General features: G+C 30.8%; 2 protein-coding genes across 6 annotated transcripts in view; one reads left to right on the top strand and one right to left on the bottom strand.

Annotated features, from left to right (window-relative positions):
• The window catches only part of LOC126879652 (thioredoxin domain-containing protein 11), a 216,469-nt gene that overhangs the window by 92,246 nt on the left and 102,937 nt on the right, over positions 1–21,286 (bottom strand). The window lies entirely within an intron of this gene.
• Positions 18,204–21,286, top strand: part of LOC126879651 (uncharacterized) — a 7,811-nt gene continuing 4,728 nt past the window's right edge. The window contains exon 1 of the mRNA XM_050642839.1: positions 18,204–20,841. Within this exon, the coding sequence (XP_050498796.1) occupies positions 18,217–20,841 (2,625 nt within the window). The 5' untranslated portion in view covers positions 18,204–18,216. The remainder of the gene's footprint in view (positions 20,842–21,286) is intronic.

Here is a 21,286-nt window from a genome sequence, read left to right on the forward strand (position 1 = left end):
GATGATATACTGGTCTTTTCTAAGACATTTGATGAACATATCACACACTTAAAAAAATTGCTGGAGGCTATTCGAGAAGAAGGTTTCAGGCTAAAATTCACAAAATGTAAGTTTGCAAGTGATTCTGTTAAATATTTAGGACATATATTACAGAAGAATACGATCTCACCTCTAAAAGACAATTTAAAATCAATAAAAGATTTCCCTATTCCTCAAAATAGAAAACAAATACGACAATTTTTGGGCAAAATTAACTTTTATGGAAAATACATTCCTAATGTCTCGATAGTTAACATAAATTGCCCTTTACATAAATTGCTGAGAAAAGATCAGACATTCAATTGGACAGAACAGAGTGAGCATGCATTCCGGAGAATTAAAGATTATCTATGTTCCAAACCCATACTAGCCATTTATGATCCACAAGCACCAATATTTATTTATACTGATGCCAGTGCCATAGGAATAGGAGCAGTTTTGAAACAAATTCAACACAATGGTGAAGAAAAACCAGTTGCGTATTTTTCTAAAAAAATAAATGAATCTCAAAAAAAGAAAAAAGCGATATTTTTAGAATGTTTAGCCATAAAAGAGAGCATAAAGTTTTGGCAACATTGGTTGATTGGAAACTATTTTTAAGTTTATACAGATCACAAACCTTTAGAGAAATTAAATATAAGAAACAGACCTGACGATGAATTAGGCGATATGTCACATTATCTGTCACAATATAATTGTGAAATAAAATATTTTCCAGGAAAAAATAATACAGAAGCGGATTGTCTCAGCAGAAATCCGGTGTTGGAAGTTGATGAAAATAATGAAGACAACTTAAGAACAGTAAATATTATTGATCTTCATGACATAAAACATGACCAAGCACAAAATTTGCAAATAAAAAAATTAGAAAAGAACATGGTTTTAGAAGATGGAATTTATTATAAAAAAAGTGGGAAAAATATGAAAAAAATAGTCCTAACTGAAGATTACAGTAAAACGATAATCAAAAAGATACATGAAAAATATTGTCATACTGGAATAAATCAAACAGAATCTAAAATAAAACCCTTTTATACTGCACCAAATCTATCAGAAAATATTAAAAATATATGCAAAAACTGCGAGATATGTATAAAAAACAAAACAAGACTAAATAGAAAATATGGCTTTATGTCGCAATTAGGCCCAGCTACTAAACCCTTTCAAATAATGTCACTGGACACAATAGGAGGATTTGGAGGACAAAGATCAACAAAACGATATTTACATCTATTAGTTGACCACTTTACTAGATATACATATATCCTATGTTCCAAGAATCAATATGCTCGAGACTTCATTAAACTTTTAGAAAAAATTCCTAAAGAAGAAATAATAGACATCTTGCTTACAGATCAATATCCAGCATTTAATTCAATTGAATTCAAAAATTACCTCAATAACAGAAATATTCAATTAATACTTACAGCGGTAGACGCACCGATTTCAAACGGTTTAAATGAAAGGCTAAATCAGACAATTGTCAACAAAATAAGATGCAAAATCAATGAGTCAAAAGGAAAAACAAATTGGTCAAAAGTAGCAGAAGAGTGTAGAAATAGATATAATGAAACAAACCATTCTGTAACAGGATTTTCTCCTAAATATTTGCTATCTGGTGAGTCTACAGACTTGTTACCCCATGAACTAAAAGAAAAACATGTATTAACCAACAATTTGGAAGAAGACAGAAAAATAGCACTCCAAAGGTCAATAAAATCGCATGAATATATATATATATATATATATATATATATATATATATATATATATATATATATATATATATATATATATATTTTTTTTTAATAATAGTAATAGTATTTTTAATTATGTATTGTAATCAACATTCTTTTATAATCTAAATTCTGGTAAGTTACTCATTAATATTTTTTATTCTTTCATACATATGTTCTAAATTTTATCTTATTGCATTGTAGAAATTCTTGAGAAAGGAAATAAACATTTCCGAAAGCTTGAATATTGGATAATAGTGTACTTTAAGGCCCCAGTTTGACTTCTATACCCAAAAATAGAGAAATTCGTATATATATATATATATATATATATATATATATATATATAATCAAATTCCCTTCTACCTATTGGTGTCGGGATTACAATAATAGCTTAGATATTGTGTACAAATTTACGCCACTGACTTCTATTTTGTGCCAATACTTTTGCTTCTTTCCAGGATTTGCCTCTCTTTTGTAGAACTTTTCCAATAGCTTGGTCCCATGTTTCTCTTGGTCTTCCTCTCTTCCTCTTGATATTTACTTTCGCTTCCCAAATCATTTTTACCGGTCTTCTATCATCTAGTCTTTGTAAATGTCCCCACCAGCTGATTTGTCTTTTTTCTATGAATTCTAAGATTGATTCCACCTCCAGATCCTCCCTTATCTGCTCATTTCTTACCCTGTCAAGTCTTGTGATTCCTCTCGCTCTTCTTAGGTACTTCATTTCCGTCGCTTGTAGTCTGCTCTTCTGCCTCTCTGTTAATGTCCACGATTCACAACCGAAGGTGAGTATGGGTCTATATATTGCCTTAAATACTTTCATTTTTGTACTTTGCGCTATTTCCTTTTTTCCTATAAAAGTTGTGTTCATTGCATAATATGAATTTATTGCTTTCTCTATACTTTTATCAATTTCTAAACCTTGTTGACCTGAATCTTCAATTTTTACACCTAGGTATTCGAAGCATTCAACTTGTTGTATTTGTATACCATTGATCTGTATACTCACGTTTTCTTTAGTTTCTGCTATTACCATCACTTTTGTTTTTGTTAGGTTTAGTTTCATGCCACTTTCTTCTAATATTTCACTCCACGTTTGTAAGTTTTCTTGTAGGTCCTTTTCTTTGCCATTATAACGATGTCATCTGCAAAAGCACATTCTGATATTTCGATCGGTTGTAAGTTTTTGTATCTTACAAATAGGTGTTTTGTTTTCTGACTACATTTTTTAATTATTTCGTCCATAAACAACGTAAACAATGTTGGGCTTAGTCCTCCTCCCTGTCTTAGACCATCTTTTGTTATAAAATTTTCTGACTTGAGGTTTCTAGTTATAACACAATTCGTCGTATTTTTGTATAGACATTCGATATTTTTCCTTAGTTTGGTTGCTATTCCTCTTTGTTCCAGGAGCGACCATACTTTTTGCCGAGGAACAAGATCAAACGCTTTTTGTAAGTCGATAAATGCAAAATATGCTTTTCCTCTTCTGGGTTTCGTTTTCTCAATGATCTGTTTAATAGTGAAGATGTGATCTTGCACACTTCTTCCTTTTCTAAAGCCACTTTGCGTTTCTGCTAATGTTGTATCGATTATCTTTGTCAGCTTTTCTTGTAATATTTGTTCGTACAGTTTCATCGCCGAGCATAAGAGCATTATGCCTCTATAGTTTTTGCATTCTTTTTTATCTCCAGATTTAAATATGGGTAGTATCAACGAGATCTTCCATTCTTCTGGTATTCTTTCAGCTTTCCATATCTTGTTTATTAATTGTAATAGTATGTGTTGTCCTTGTACTCCCATATATTTTAGCATCTCAGTTGTTATTTTATCATGCCCTGGTGACTTTCCATTTTTCATTTTTGCCAATCCTTGTGTAAATTCTTCCCATGTTATTGCAGTGTCTTGCGTTTCTTCTATGGTTTCTCTTGTATTTGTCACGTTAATGGTATAATGTGGTGTTTCATTTTCAGTTGATAATAATTCTTGAAAATACCTTTTCCATCTTTCCATTATTTCTTCTTCCTGTGTCAAAATGTTTCCTGTTTCGTCTCTAATTGTTAATTGAACTGTATTTTTTCCCCTTCTTAACGTTTTCATGGTCTTATAAAACAGCTTTTGGTTACTTTTACTATCTGATTCTAGTTTTTGCCCGAATTGTTTCCAACTTTCTTCTTTTGCATCTTTTATCATATTTTTTACTATTTTTCGTTGTTCTTTATATTTTTCAGACGTTTCAGTTGTTTTGTTTGAAAGGTATATTTTCCATCTTCTTTTCTTTTCCTTTGTTTCTGATTACATTTGTTCATTCCACCATGATGTCTGTTTCCTGTTGCTAGTTGTTCTACTTACGCCGCAGGCCTCCTTGGATGCGTCAATAATAATTTCTTTTATACTATTCCATAACTGATCCACATCTGCATCTCTCATTATTAATAGCCTTTTTTCAATTTCTCGATTTATTATTTCTTCATATTTAGTTCTCACATTTTCTTCTGTCAACTTGTAAGATCTTATTGATTCAAATTCTACTTTTCTTTCTTTATTTAATTTCTGCTCCTCGTTCTTCAAAATTTGGTGTTTAATTTTTGTTACCACCAGATAGTGATCACTATTGATTTCTGCACCTCTTCGTACTTTGGTGTCGGTAATGTTTGCCCTGTAGTCTTTTTCCACTATTACATAATCGATTATTGATTTTTCTCCTCTGCTTATAACTTCCCGTGTGTATTTGTGGATATTTTTATGTTCGAAGAGTGTGTTTGTTATTATTAGATTATGTAGTTGACAGTATTCAAGCAATCTCTTGCCGTTATTGTTCCTCGTATCTTCCCCATGTGTACCTATTACTGTGTTATATTTGTGATCTTGTTTACCAATTCTGCTGTTGAAGTCTCCAGCAATTAATATTCTTCCTTTGCATTCTTCTGTAATTCTTGTTAGTTCATCCCAAAATTTATCTTTTATTGCTGAATTCTCGTCTTCACTTGGTCCGTATACGGCTAATATTATCCAGTTTTCTCCGTTTATGCCTGTTAGTTCTACTTTTAATATTCTTTCGTTAATTGCCTCCCATGTGTTTACACTATTTATTAGCTTTTCATGTATTATGCATCCTATTCCGGCTGCAGCTCTTTGTTTATTCTCCACTCCGCTGTACATCATTAAATGACCTTTATTAAGTTTAATTTCGCCTTTGCCTTTTTTCTTTGTTTCCGATACTGTTAGTATATCTAGTTGTGCTTGTTCAAATTCCTCTATTAAATCATGTTCTTTTTCGTAAATACTTCTAATATTCCATGTTCCAATTTTCCATGTGCTCGCTCTTCCTCTTATCATATTTCGTTTTTCTTTTCTTATGCTGGTCGTCTCCATGTTCCCGTCCTGTATATGTTCCACTAGTTTTTTTAATTATCATTAAGAGTCTTCGTACTTTCAATCGTATTTTTCTTTTTATTCCATATAAATTTTTCGCCATTTATAATTAATTTCTGGTACCCAATTCCTACCTTTTTGTTCTGGTTTCTTTTATCTTTTGCTATTTCTTGTAGGCTTTTCTGGATTTTGTTCTCTTGTTCTGTTAAATCATGGCGTATAAATATTTTTTGGCCTTTGACATGTCTTAGTTTGTGTTTATTTTTCATTACGTCTGCTTTTTCTCGATTGTTCAGTTTTAGTACGCACATTGTTTCGTTTATTTTTGTCAATTTTTTCGCTTTTATAACAACTTGTAGCTTGTTTTCGACAAATTTTCGCATGAATATAATAAATCTTTATTAAATAAGAACAGGTTACAGTATGATTTTAAAAAAGGAGATAAGGTATTTGTTGACTATGGAAACAAATTAAATAAAAAGAAAATGGATGAAATTAGAATTGGTCCCTTTGAAATAGAAGAAAAAATATCGGATTCAGTTTTTAAAATAAATACCGGTCGTGGAACAAGATCAATTGGATTGTATCATGTCACAAAGCTCATTCCTATGCTCACTGACTTTTAATTTTAGCGGCTAAATTTTACGAAGAAAATTTGCATTTCGAAGGGGGGTGATGTAAGCTTTGTGGTGACACTGACTTTGGCAAGGTGGCATTACAATCATAAATGAATTTGCTTTAATATAATTTAATATTTAAAAGTTTAAAAGACAATTCAAGTTCTTATAATAAGAAATGTAAAGCATGAACATTTAATTGTCGATTCTTTGTTTTAGGTTAGTATTTCATTAGTTAATATTAGTTATGTAAAAATTAAATAAACTTTGTTTTAGACGAGAATCATATTGTGTTATGCTTTAGAAAAAAATCCAATCTTATATATATATATATATATATATATATATATAATATTTATATACAGAGTTTCCCAAAAGTAGTGGAACGGTCGAATATTTCGCGAAATAAATATTAGATGAAAAAACTGAAAAATACGTTTTCAATAATTTTCAAAAATCTATTGAATGACAGCAAACACGACCCCCCCAATCCACCCCCTGGAGGTGGGGTAAGGCGTGGGGGGTAACTTTAAAATCTTAAATGAAAACCCCGAGTTTTTATTGCGGCTTTGCATTCCTTACGTAAAAATAAGCAACGTTTATTCGAGATATTTTTTCGAATTGTGAACAGATGGCGCTATAATCGGAAAAAATGATTTGTCGTGATACCATTGGTAAATTATAGAAACCGTCTAATATCTCAAAAAACACACTTCGAAATGAAAAACCAAAAATACGTGTTTAATATTTTTCAAAAAACTATCGAATAACACCAAACATGATGTTCACCCCATCCCCTGGAGGTGGGGTGGGGGGTAACTTTAAAATATTAAATGGGTACCCCAATTTTTTATTGCAGATTTGAATTCTCCATAAAAAATAAGTAACATTTGTTCGACACATTTTTTAGAATTGTTGATATGTGGCGCTATAATCGGAAAAATACGATTTATTAGCGCCATCTATCAACAATTCTAAATGTTTCGAATAAATGTTACTTATTCTTTCGGAATCCAAAACTACAATAAAAAATGCCGGTTCCTATTTAAGATTTTAGAGTTAGCCCCACCCCCCAACCCACCTTCAGGGCGGGGAGTGGGGGGTCGTGTTTGGTGTCGTTCGATAGGTTTTTGAAAAATATTAAACAAGTGTTTTTTGGTTTTCATTTCGAAGTGTATTTCTCAAGATATTAGACCGTTCCTATAATTTACCTATGTTTATGTTTAGAGCTGCATTCCCGGGACACATTTCCCGGGAAATTCCCTGGAATTCTTACAAATTTCCCGGGATTTTTTAAATATTTTATTTTAAATAACGAGCGGAGATATTACTAACTCACAATGAATAAATGATTTTGATACAATTATTATCTCTGTCTGCTTAATATTTTAAATTAGTCCAAAAATATTTATTTTTCTATTATATTTTAAACCTTCCAATTTTGGCGTTAAATCAGAATGTATCATATCCGTCAGCATAAACATTCTTCTTTTTTTTTGCGACGATCTGATTCATTTGGAAGTATCCAGAATTATAACATAAATATTTATTTTGAATTAAAATTATGTTTATGAAGAATTAGTACATAGGACATTTAATGCGTTATTATATTGGTGCAAATCAGCTGACCAAATGTTTAAAAAAATTACTCACTGCACTAAAAAGCATCAGACCTACATCAACAGGAAGTCTGTTTTTAACTTCAGTCTGTACAAAAAAAAGAGCCACCCTGAAGATCAAACACTCAATAATTTATGTTTTTTTAAAACATATTTCAATAATAAAAACAACGAAATTCAGATTAAACACAAATTTATAATTTTTCTATTTTTAAAATTTCCTTTAAAATTTTGAAGTTCTCTAAACATTTTTAATTTGTAATCAGATTTATACGTTTTTATACTAATTGCATTGAAAAATTAAAACAAAAACAATTTCTTGGAGCTCTACCTATGTTATCACGATAAATCGGTTTTTCTGATTATAGCGTCATCTATCCACAATTCGAAAAAATATCTTGAATAAAAGTTGCTTACTTTTATGTAAGCAATCAAAATCTGGAATAAAAGCTGGGTGTTTCCATTTAAGATTTTAAAGTTACCCCCTACCCCACCTCAAGGGGGTGGAGTGGGGGATCGTGTTTACTGTCATTCGACAGATTTTTAAAAATTATTGAACATGTATTTTTCAGTTTATTTCGTGAAATATTCGACCGTTCCGCTACTCTTGGGACACCCTAGATAATAATTAACTCATAAAATATGAATTTTAATTATATTAACTTTTAATTATTTATTAAAAAAATTTAAAAAAAGATACGCAACAGCCGGGTTTAGAACTCAGGATCTCTCGATCTGCAGTCTAATGCTCTACCACTGAGCCACTACCTATCGATTTATTAATGTACACGGTGAGCTTGAAACACGTTATTATCTAATTTAATATAGCTTCAACTTTTTTTGTTGGAATATCTTCTACAACTCAAAAATAGACAATACAAGACAAAACTTAAATCCGCTAAGCGCCCCATTAAAAAAAAAAAACGATTTTTTCTAAAAAATATATAAATGTCTGAAATGTTTGAAGAATTTCTTGAACCCTCCCACAGATCCTTCACATAATTTTTAATTCTAAACAACTTTTCATATAGCAATTTTCCATATTATGAATTAAAATACGTAAATAAACAAAGTTTTCGTTATGATAATGCTCGCATTTTCAGCTTGTTTTTTATAAAATATAAGTTTTTAACCCGTGTTGAGCTGCCCCCCCCCCCCACTTGCAAAAATTAAAAAACAAATAGCCCTGATTTATGAGCTATTTATGAGCTCTCATATTCCGCAAACTAAAAATTTTGAGCTCGTTCCACTGAGCAGGAATTTAATACCCTAGTGGGGGGGGGCTGAGTCAGCCCCCCCACTACTTAAAAATAGGAATATTGAATCGGTTTTTGCGGCAGAATTACGAGCTATTTATGAGCTCTTGAAATTATATAGTTTCGATTTTTGAGCTCATCCCCTTCACCCCCAAACAACCCTTTAATTGATTTTACTTAAGAGAAAGATGCTGAGAAAACTTAAAATATATCGTATTGCGGATATAATTCCTATAGCTTATATACTCTAAGAATAAACTATTAAATCAAGGGCATTTCGATTATTGAGCTACAACCCCTTCGCAAGAAAACCACCCTATCTTCCCGGCTTATGAGAAAGTTGTACTTAAAATGCGTTAAACTAATTATTTGGCGACTACATATCATTTAATAATTTATAAGCTTCCAAACTACGCGCATTTATAGGCCTTGGGCCCGCATATACAATTATTATTTATGACCACACCGTTGAAACTTTTTGTACTTGTTATTTGGGTGGAGTCGGACAAATTTTGAGCTTGGCGCATTATGGTAGTGGGGCGTTTGTCTGTCAAGCGGTGACGAAGTTGTCAATTTTATGCAAGAAAAAAATTTATTACCACATTGGTCATTCTATTTTAATCAATGGATTTTATCATATAAACAACGAAAACAATTTTGTCGGACAAAAATATTGGGGCATATGACGCGTCGGACACGCTAAATATGTCAAATTTATGAAAATAATAAATTTATTACCACATCGGTAATTTTAACGGTATCTATCATAAAACCTTTTTACAATAATGTGGTAACCTTGTCGGACAATTTTCACGGGGCATATGCGCAGTCGGACGCGCCGAAGATGTCAATTTCCTGAAAATTTTTTATTTATTACCACAGATGTCATTTTTATTTTGTACTGTTCTTTTACATGTGTAATGCATATTGGATCACTTGTCGGACAAAAATAATGGGGCGTTTTGGTACAATTAAAAGAAAAAGTAATTTTTATGCATACAGGGTGTTTGGTAAAGAATGGGCCATAGCTTAACCTCAGGTTCCTGAGGTTAAAATAGGCCGATTTAAGCTAACTTACCTTAGTACAAAGTTTATAATAGCCGAGATACAGGGTGTCAAAGTTAAACTTTTTTTTTATTTATTATTTAATATTTCCTGATAGGTATGAGATAACAACATGTAATTTTACATTTGGGGGTTTCTTGGGTCGAGAAATCTAAATTCCTTACCAAAAATTATGCATTGCCCAGAGGGCGCCACATATGCCTTTCAGCACTCATTTATTACGTTCAATTTTTTTTATCCCTCACTCTGTATAATTTTGACATTAAAATTTTTATTTTCCTATTAGTTTTACTTAAAAAAGGTATACTTCTTTCATCTTCCTAAACTCAACCGTTTTCGAGATAAACGCATTTTAAATATGCGATACACCATCATTTTTAGCATAATATCATTAAAGTTACACCCGAAAAATAACTTAAAATTTATGAAAATAATAAATTTATTACCACATGGATAATTTTAACGGTATCTATCATAAAACCTTTTTACAATAATGTGGTAACCTTGTCGGACAATTTTCACGGGGCATATGCGCAGTCGGACGCGCCGAAGATGTCAATTTCCTGAAAATTTTTTATTTATTACCACAGATGTCATTTTTATTTTGTACTGTTCTTTTACATGTGTAATGCATATTGGATCACTTGTCGGACAAAAATAATGGGGCGTTTTGGTACAATTAAAAGAAAAAGTAATTTTTATGCATACAGGGTGTTTGGTAAAGAATGGGCCATAGCTTAACCTCAGGTTCCTGAGGTTAAAATAGGCCGATTTAAGCTAACTTACCTTAGTACAAAGTTTATAATAGCCGAGATACAGGGTGTCAAAGTTAAACTTTTTTTTTATTTATTATTTAATATTTCCTGATAGGTATGAGATAACAACATGTAATTTTACATTTGGGGGTTTCTTGGGTCGAGAAATCTAAATTCCTTACCAAAAATTATGCATTGCCCAGAGGGCGCCACATATGCCTTTCAGCACTCATTTATTACGTTCAATTTTTTTTATCCCTCACTCTGTATAATTTTGACATTAAAATTTTTATTTTCCTATTAGTTTTACTTAAAAAAGGTATACTTCTTTCATCTTCCTAAACTCAACCGTTTTCGAGATAAACGCATTTTAAATATGCGATACACCATCATTTTTAGCATAATATCATTAAAGTTACACCCGAAAAATAACTTAAAATTTATGAAAATAATAAATTTATTACCACATGGATAATTTTAACGGTATCTATCATAAAACCTTTTTACAATAATGTGGTAACCTTGTCGGACAATTTTCACGGGGCATATGCGCAGTCGGACGCGCCGAAGATGTCAATTTCCTGAAAATTTTTTATTTATTACCACAGATGTCATTTTTATTTTGTACTGTTCTTTTACATGTGTAATGCATATTGGATCACTTGTCGGACAAAAATAATGGGGCGTTTTGGTACAATTAAAAGAAAAAGTAATTTTTATGCATACAGGGTGTTTGGTAAAGAATGGGCCATAGCTTAACCTCAGGTTCCTGAGGTTAAAATAGGCCGATTTAAGCTAACTTACCTTAGTACAAAGTTTATAATAGCCGAGATACAGGGTGTCAAAGTTAAACTTTTTTTTTATTTATTATTTAATATTTCCTGATAGGTATGAGATAACAACATGTAATTTTACATTTGGGGGTTTCTTGGGTCGAGAAATCTAAATTCCTTACCAAAAATTATGCATTGCCCAGAGGGCGCCACATATGCCTTTCAGCACTCATTTATTACGTTCAATTTTTTTTATCCCTCACTCTGTATAATTTTGACATTAAAATTTTTATTTTCCTATTAGTTTTACTTAAAAAAGGTATACTTCTTTCATCTTCCTAAACTCAACCGTTTTCGAGATAAACGCATTTTAAATATGCGATACACCATCATTTTTAGCATAATATCATTAAAGTTACACCCGAAAAATAACTTAAAATTTATGAAAATAATAAATTTATTACCACATGGATAATTTTAACGGTATCTACCATAAAACCTTTTTACAATAATGTGGTAACCCTGTCGGACAATTTTCACGGGGCATATGCGCAGTCGGACGCGCCGAAAATGTCAATCTCCTGAAATTTTTTTATTTATTACCACAGATGTTATTTTTATTTTGTACTGTTTTTTTACATGTGTAATGCATATTGGATCACTTGTAGGACAAAAATAATGGGGCGTTTTGGTACAATTTAAAAAAAATTAAATTTTATACATTTTTGACTTCATATTAAATTACGTATTCTTCGGCTCATATTACCCGTATGCGCGCCAATGGTGAATATTAAATTCTTAACTGTAGTTAAAAAATGTGCAATAACTACCTCTTAAAACCCACCAAATTTCATTTGCATATCTCAACTGGTTTTAAAGCAATAAATAAATCGTCAGTTTGTCAGAAAAACTTCAACACCCCCTATCTCGGAAACGATGCATTTGTGGACATACGTTTTTCTCGTAAAGCAAACTGACTTTATTTTGTCATGCACAATTACTCCTTAAAGTTTGCCATTTAAAAACACACTTTGTCTATGAAAAACATGGCTAGTTTTTAAAGTCCTTAACTTTTTTATTATCCAACATAAACGAATTAATGAAAAAACTGAATGTTGAGAAGGAATGAGGCTATGAGCTATGTTGAGATGCTAGAATATTCCACGGGGTGATGCGAACTTTGAGAAAAAACACAGTTTGATTCATACACTAGGTTTGCAATAAAAATTATGTGTGTACCGACAATATTACTACAGGGATATTGCTAAAGAATAAGGCGCTAATGTTACGAAAAAATCACTTAAATCGGACAAGAGGTTTATAAAATACAAACCATCAAAAATAACCCATTTTTAAGGTGGTTGATTAATTTTGGTCCAGAGTGTACATATACAGGGTGTTTGGTAAAGAATGGGCCATAGCTTAACCTTAGATTCCTGAGGTTAAAATAGGTCGATATAAGCTAACTTACCTTAGTACATAAGTTGATAATAATCTACATACAAGGTGATAAAGTTAAACTTTTATTTTATTTATTCTTGAATATTTCCTAACAGGCATGGGATAATAACACGAAATTCGGTAAGCAGGGGTTTTTCGGGACAATAAATCTAAATTTGCCACCAAAAATGATATATTATCCAGAGGGCGCCACATACGCCTTTCAGCGCTCATTTAATAGATTCAATTGTTTTATTTCTCACTCTACATACCTTTTGAATCAACACTTTTATTCTCTTAACATTTATACTTAAAAAAGGTTACTATATTCATCTCGTTAAACTCAACCGTTTTCGAGATAAACATTTTCGATAAGCATTTTAAGTCTGCGAGGCAATATAATTTTTTGCATAATATTGTAGTTAAAGACGAAAAATAACTTAAAACCATAAAATTTTTTTAAAAACGTATTGCAATTTCTTCAAATGGAATTTGCGATGCACTGACATAAAAATGAAAACTGGCACAATTATTATGGTTTCAAGTTGGTTTTTCGGGTGTAACTACAACGATATTATGGAAAAAATTATGTTGTATCGCAGAGTTCAAATGCGTCTATCTCAAAAACAGTTGAGTTTAGCGAGATGAATGTAGTATACCTTTTTTAAGCAAAAATATTCAGAAAATAAAAGTTTTGATTCAAAAAGTATGTACAGTTGGGGAAAAAAAAATTGAACGTATTAAATTGGCGCTGAAAGACGTACGTAGCGCCCTCTGGGTAATACATCATTTTTGGTAGCAAATTTAGTTTTCTCATCCGAAAAAACTCCCGCTTGCCAAATTTTGTGTCATTATCCTATGCCTGTCAGGAAATATTCAACAATAAATATAATAAAAGATTAAATTTGACACCCTGTATTTCGGTTGTTATTATCAACTTTCGTACTAAGGTAAGTTAGCTTAAATCGACCTATTTTAAGCTCAGAAATCTAAGTTTAAGCTATGACCCAATCTTTACCAAACACCCTGTATTCAAATTTATTAATTTTGTAAAGCAAACAAATTAAGTACCTAGTTTGTCAGTTTGTTTACATATAGAGAACTGTCAAAGCGTATGCATTTGACTCGACATTGGTCACTGCGAGTGTGCCACCTTTATCGCGAATGCCATATCGCGATTCTATTGGTTAAAAATCTGTATCGTAATGAAAATCTGTATCATAATGAAGTTCATTATGATCCAGGTAGTGAAATCATAATTGACATAATATATTGTATGACAATAGAAAAAGTAGTTGTATAGTATAGTGGCTTTAATATATTTTTTAAATAAATAAAAATGCAGTGTTTTTTGTGTAAACATTTAAGTGCCCAAACAAAAGATTTTAAAGGTATCCAGGATAAAGTAAAAGAATTCTCTAATAAAACGTGGTTGTCATGTACTACATCTTTGAAAGCCCGTCAACAACATCAGCATCAATGGAATGATGTTGAATTGCCAGAAAATTGGGATAATAATGAAATAGGATATCATTCACAATGTTATAAAAAATTTATTGTTAAAAAACAATTTCTTCTTCCTGAAAGGTAAGAATTTTTATCATATTTTCTTTAAATTGTTAATTGCAATATTATTTTGTAATTAAATTTTTTTCTATTTTTCTTTTTCACATTTCGTGTATACCTAAATGCTTATTCTGGTATAATTTATTTTATATTAAGGTATAACTTTATAGAATGTTAATATACATGTGTGTTCAATCAGAGATGTGTACCTCTGGTTCAACTATGAAAGTATATTAATTTATAAAATTTGTTAAAAAATATAGCAAATTTGTATGTTTATTAAATAATATTTTAAATGTTTTAAAGAAAATTCAAGAACGCGTATTTGTTTAGATGGGGTTTATGCAAAATATTCAAAGTGATTAATTTTGTTTGGGATTTATATAAAATATTAAAAGTGATAATAATAAGCAAATGATATTAATTTTGAAGACACGCTTGGTTGGGGCGGCACGGACTGAACGTAGAAAACGTCTGACGAAAAAGTATTACACAGTGAGGACGTTTGAGTTGGAATAAATTCATTTTCTCGAGAACTGGAGACTGGAGAAAAATCCTGAAATAGGTCGATTTTTATTTGTAAATTATAATTTTTTGGCATATATCTCATATTAGTGACGTCATCTATCTGGGCGTGATGACGTAATCGATGATTTTTTTAATGAGAATAGGGGTGGTGTGATAGCTCATTCGAAAGGTTATTCATTGCTCTATTCACTAAGATAAACATTAACATAATTATTTATACAGAGTGCACAATGTTTTTTTAATTAAATTAAATCACACAATAAAAATAATAATATGTAATTTATTTCATTCAAAATACATTTTACTATTGTTAGAAAAAACGCAAAAACATTTATATCACAAAAAAACATTGTTTCTCGCTTAAACTAGATGTTCAAACTCCCAAGTGGCAGGTGGGTGGTAGCTTTAACATTGACTATAAGAGAAAATCAATGTTTTTTTTCAAATTAACATTTTTTTCGGTTTTGTGACAGCAGTAAAACGTATTTTGCATTAAATAAATTACGTACATTCTTCTTTTTGTCTCAATTAATTTAATTCACAACATTTTTTGGGCATCCTGTATAAATAAGTTTATATTAGTGAATAGAGAATTGAAAAACCTTTCGACTGAGCTATCACACAACCCCTATGCGTATAATGTATTATATAATTTACAGTGTGGCGACGTGGAAACTACACATGGACTTTTTATTATAGATAGAATATAATGAGGAATCCTATGTCTAGTTTGAACAAAAAAAATACACTCGCTTCTTGTCTTCTATAAAATCCTGAAGACACCATCTGTGACCTTTCGTCAGATAAAATAAAGGTTCAGCACGTGTAGCACGAATCAAGCGGAAGTAAAGGTATTGTTTTTAAAACAATGTTTGAATTAATGTCACTTTATAATAAACAATTATAATTCGGATTTATTGGAAATTGCAATTTTTTGTTTAAATATTCTTCTTCTGCTGTTAAAAACAAATCTAACTAATTTTGAATTTCGAAATTCCGATAATATTTGATTATTTCAAATGAATTAATTAATTTTTTTTTCAGTTCATTTTATTTGTTAAAATTAAATAACCAATTAAATGCTACACGTTTTGTGTTATAATTTAGTTGTTTATTGCTATGATTCAAAAAACCCTGGATAATTTTCAGCAATTTTTCTTTTCTCTTATCTTTGTTTTTTGATTATACATAAAATTTTCAATTAACAGTTTAATAAAGTTCAAATGTTAACCATAAATACCTATCGGTCATTAATCGGTTAATTTGTTGCTAAAATCTGATAATTTATTTATTCCAAGACGAAAAATAATGTAAAGGGCCATAACTTTTTGAAAAAAATCGCAGTACTTAATTTAAGTTGAATTCTCTTTTTGAATACCTATATTTTCATATAAAATTAAAAACAATCTAAAAAAATTTTTATAACCCTTTTTTATTGCTTTAAAAATGTTGTTAAATTTTCTTTATAAATAGGGGCTGAGATAGCCATTTTTTTTAAATCGCTGCCACTTTGTTCAACAATTAAAAAATGAAACTGGCGGCATTCAAAAAAAACAAGCTATTTTTTATCAAGAAATAAATATAGTATACGTTTTTTCGAGCAACGGCATGCCGAGATATTGGCATGGTGGTGGGGAAATTCTCCCTCCGGCTGATGTGACTCACAAAAAATTGAAGGCTATTTTTGCAATAACAATTCAACGAAATTAAACTTATAAACGCTCAAATTAAAGGTTAATCGATGTAGATTCTCGTGATATGCGGCTTTAATCAAAAACGTGCATTTTGGACCCTGTTAGAAAAAAGTGTTATAAAAATATAAAAACCAAAAATTTGGGCGTTGCATTTTATGCAGGGTATCTTCTGACATCGCCCTTTATAACCCAGCATAGGTTTCATAAATTCCCGAATTAAAGCATAAAATGACCTCTGATATTCCCCATACATAAAATGTATTAAGTAACTTTTCACAGTATACATGGTGCATATTTGCATATACATTAGGGTGGTCGTTATTTCCCAAATTTAAACGTTTCCTTTTCCTAAGCCTTACATCGATAGCTTACCCCCCAAAAATAAGATTTCAGCTGTTTTCTCCGAATGAACCGATTTTAATAAATCTTATAATGTTATATTTTGTTTACTTATATGTCTTGTTTCATAAAATACTATAAATTGACCAAAAAAGCCGTAGGTATACAAAGTATTGAAGAAAAAAAATTAAAAAGTACGCCACTTTTATTTTTTCTCATACATTTTTTATGTTCATTAAGGTATCAGAAAAAAGGAAAAATCTTTAATTCAATGTAATATTTCATATTGTTAGTTTAAATTCATATTGTTCTTATTTCCAAAAAAAAAATAAAATAAAAGTCAAGTATTTTGAAGTACTATTAAGATCACATTTTTAATTAAACAAAAAGAAACATAAGTTTCAAAACATTAGATACTTCAATATTATTTGGTTTTTTAAGTTTGTTTTAATTAACATGTTTACATGATACTTTTTTTTAAGTGAGACTCCCTCAACATCAGTGGGTGCAACAATTTCGTCTGTTGATGAAGCAGATAACTTGAAAACAAATTCTTCAAATTTATCCACTTCATGGTTGGTTTGGTATGTTTTTTATTTATATACATATTTATATAAATGTTACGTAATAAAATTATATTGCAGTGAAGCAGCAGTGTCATATTTATCGACTGAAGATTATTCGACTAACTCGTCTTTTTCATCGGCAGCAATTAATTTGGAACCAGTTAATGTTTCTGTTAAGTGAGTATTTTTTAATTATTAAATCTTATTTTTTAACAATTTTTTGTACATTAAATTTTTATGTAATAATATTTTGTTTTAATTACAATTGTAATTTTAGATGTACAAGACAACAATTATCGAGAGATGCAGATGACATTGAAAATGCAGATGAAATGGAGGTGGATAATGACATTGTTGATGATAGTATCGTTGAAAATGAACAAAAATGTCAAGAAAAATGTTTTTTTTGTGGAAACATAAGTATTAAATGGAAAGGACGCAAATTATATTGTAGCCAAACAAAACATAAAATCAGATTTTTTGATAGAATTCGAAGCTACGCAACTGAAATGAATGATGTAGAAATGCTAATGTCAATTCACGAAGAAGTAAATAATGAAAATATTATGTTATTCTATCATCAAAGATGCAGTTTAAAATATTTTCAAATTTTAAAGCTTATACAAACAAACCACCTACAACTATTTGGACAGATACACGTGGTTACAACGAGATTGCTCGTAAACAGTTGATTCAGTATATTGAAAAGGAAGTTGTAAGCGAATCAAAAATTTCTCTGTCACTTATTTGCAAGATATATACATTTTATTTTTGCAAGAAGTCTATGAGTCTGAAGGAAAAGACTTCCCTGAAACCTGATAACGACTAATACTCTAAGACAATATATGGAAATACATCTGAAAAAAAAAATTAAGTTTGAATATTTTTCAAAGAAATGGTTTGTTATGTCAGTGAATACGGATTTAGAAAATATCAATGATGATGAAATCCTTGACATAATTTTTGAGCAAGAATGTCGTGAATTTGCAATTAAATATAGAAAAAAAATCTTGCAAATTAAAAAAAAGCCTTTACCAGATTTTCTTGACGCTGAAGCTCTAAATAAGGGTGAATGCGACATTCCAAATTGGCTGAATGTGTTCTGGAAAACGGCATTGAGTGGAACTAAAGTAGAGACCGAAAGAATCGAAAGATTAACCGCGTGCTTGGCATCCGATTCGATTTATTCCATTACCAAAGGTAATATAAAGCCTCGTAAACAAATTATTTTTGGTATGTCAATGAAAAGTCTTACTGGCAATGTAAAGGTAATGGAAATATTAAATAGGTGCGGTTATTCAATCAGCTATTCAGGTTTAGCGGAATTAGAATCTTCTGCAGCTTACTCGTGCATTGCGAATGGACAAACGTGTCCTTCGGGCATAATTCCGACTTCTTCCTTAGCATGTGGAGTCGCTTGGGATAATTATGATAGATTCGTTGAAACACAATCAGGCAAAAATACACTTCATGATACAGTTGGAATCGCTTATCAGGATATTCCTGCAGCTAACCATTTGATTGCTCAGGAATCCCATAACAGCTCAAACGTTCAGGAACAAAATTTAGCACTGAATCTTCGAAATAAAAGTAATCGAAGAAAAAGATCTTTTGAGTCGTTTGAAACTGAAAATTTACCACCAACGAAACAAAAACGTCCTGAATTTATCTCAAATAATAAAGAATCTGCGAGCACTAATCCAACTACTACTGTAAGTTTAGAATCTACGAACACTGATCCACCTACTAGTAACGAAGAATTATTTATAAATGAAGATAATACCCAAGGCGTAGAAACATCTTCAACTTCAGATAACGAAAAGTGCGTTTTACTTTTCAAACAAATAAACTTTTGTTGGATTTTTTCCCACAAACTTCATCTACAGAATGTACCTATGTGGGTAGGATACAATGCAAAGATTTCTAACGATAATTCAACTATTCAAAAAATAGATTATTTGACCCAAATCAATGATTCTCCTACAGATCCACGAGTCATAAAAGAAACAATGCGTCTTAGCTTAAAAATTGCTTCTGAGTGTGGAAAAAAATACTTCAATGTTACTTATGATTTGGCCATTGCTAAAATAGCTTTAAAAATTCAATCAGCTGAAGAAGAATTCAAAAATCTATTTATTCATTTAGGATCATTTCACATTATGCTATCGTTTTTTAAAGCTGTAGGCAAATTCATTAATGGATGTGGTTTAACAAACATGCTTGTTGATGCCGAAGTTTTAGCGAATGGATCTATAAATACATTTCTTACTGGTAAACATTTTAATCGCTGCTGTAAAATTCATCCAATAATTTCACTTGCACTTCAACTATTGCACGTAGAATTTTTTTTAGAAAATAAACAGTATGATTTAGAAACAATTAAAACCTACTTAAAACATTACTCAGAAAATGAAAATGAAAATCCAGTGATAAATAATGAATTATGTCACAAAATTTTTGAAGATTATGCACAATTTAAGAAAGATACTTTACAAGGGAACCATGGAAAGACACCTCAAATTTTTATGATGTACATACAATTGATAGATTATTACCTAATGCTTGAATTTAGTATCCGAACTGCTAATTTTGACATTTACAAATATGTCTTGGAAAAAATGACAAACATTTTTTTCGCTTTCAATCATCAAAATTATGCCAGATACTTAACCATATATTTAAACAAATTAGAAAAGATTGAAGAAACTCATCCTGGTTTGATACAAGAGTACGGAGATTGCTTCTTTGGCATAAGAAGGACCACAAAGCCATTTTCAAGAAACCCCATCGACATAACACTAGAACAGACTATAAATGCACATGCTGCTTCTAGATCATCAGGCATTATAAATATGACAAATTCTGTGGGTGCTCGGCAAAAATGGGCTATTACCCATTCACTGCGTACTAACATGATTTCGAAATTAATGGATTTCTGCAATTTGTATTCAAAGGATGATATAACCAAAGATTTAAGGAAATCTTCTATCTGTCACAGCAATAAAAATGTTGAAAATTTGTTAACTATAATACAGCAATGTACGAATCCTTTTTCAAGCAATTTATCTCAAGAGAATTTGTACAATATATCTTCAGGGCAATCAGTATCTGAAGATATTTACACATTCTTATCTAATATTGAAACTACAGGAGAGCTGCAACGAATTAAATTTATTACTGAATCTCAAATAGACCCAGAAAGGTTTGACAAGGCTATTTTAAAAAACACTGTTGTTAATTTTGCTTCAAAATGTGTCAAAAAAGTAAAAATTAATGGAAAAGTCAAAGAAGTTACCATTCAAAGAGACATTTTTGGAAGATTATTGTATGCGTCGCTGCAAAGCCATATAGATCTAAAAGAAGCGTTGAAATATCCGCTGACGCCTATTCCATTTTCTTTATGCCACTCTGACGGATCTATTTGTAAAACCCAAAAATCAGTGATTTTCGAGGAGTTGAAGTCATATCAGGTAAACCTTTTTAAGAAATAAGTATAGTAAAATCTGCCATATCCGGATCAATGTGGCGACAGACCGATCCGGATATGAAAAAATCCGGATATCAAAACCACTTCTTTTATAGTCTCTGAAACGTTTTCTCCTTCATATATTTCAGTAATCAGCGCTGTCAATAACGTTCGTCGATGGACACGTTTTATAGATTCTACAATACATTATTTCGCCATATTTTAGTTCTTTTGGGTCGGTTGCATTGTCCAACAGCAGGACTGCCTTTCTCCGGGGATTTTGGTAGATACGGACGGCAGAACCACCTGGATATGGGGAGGTCCGGATATGAGCGGGTACGGATGTGGCAGGTTGTACTGTATTTAAAAAAATTAAAATTAATATAAATGTTTAATAAAATCAATTATTAACAATAAACTTTTTAATTTACCAGGAAGAGAATGGCAAT

Source organism: Diabrotica virgifera, chromosome 2 (genome assembly GCF_917563875.1).
Source record: "Diabrotica virgifera virgifera chromosome 2, PGI_DIABVI_V3a".
In the NCBI taxonomy this organism is placed as follows: Eukaryota; Metazoa; Arthropoda; class Insecta; order Coleoptera; family Chrysomelidae; genus Diabrotica; species Diabrotica virgifera.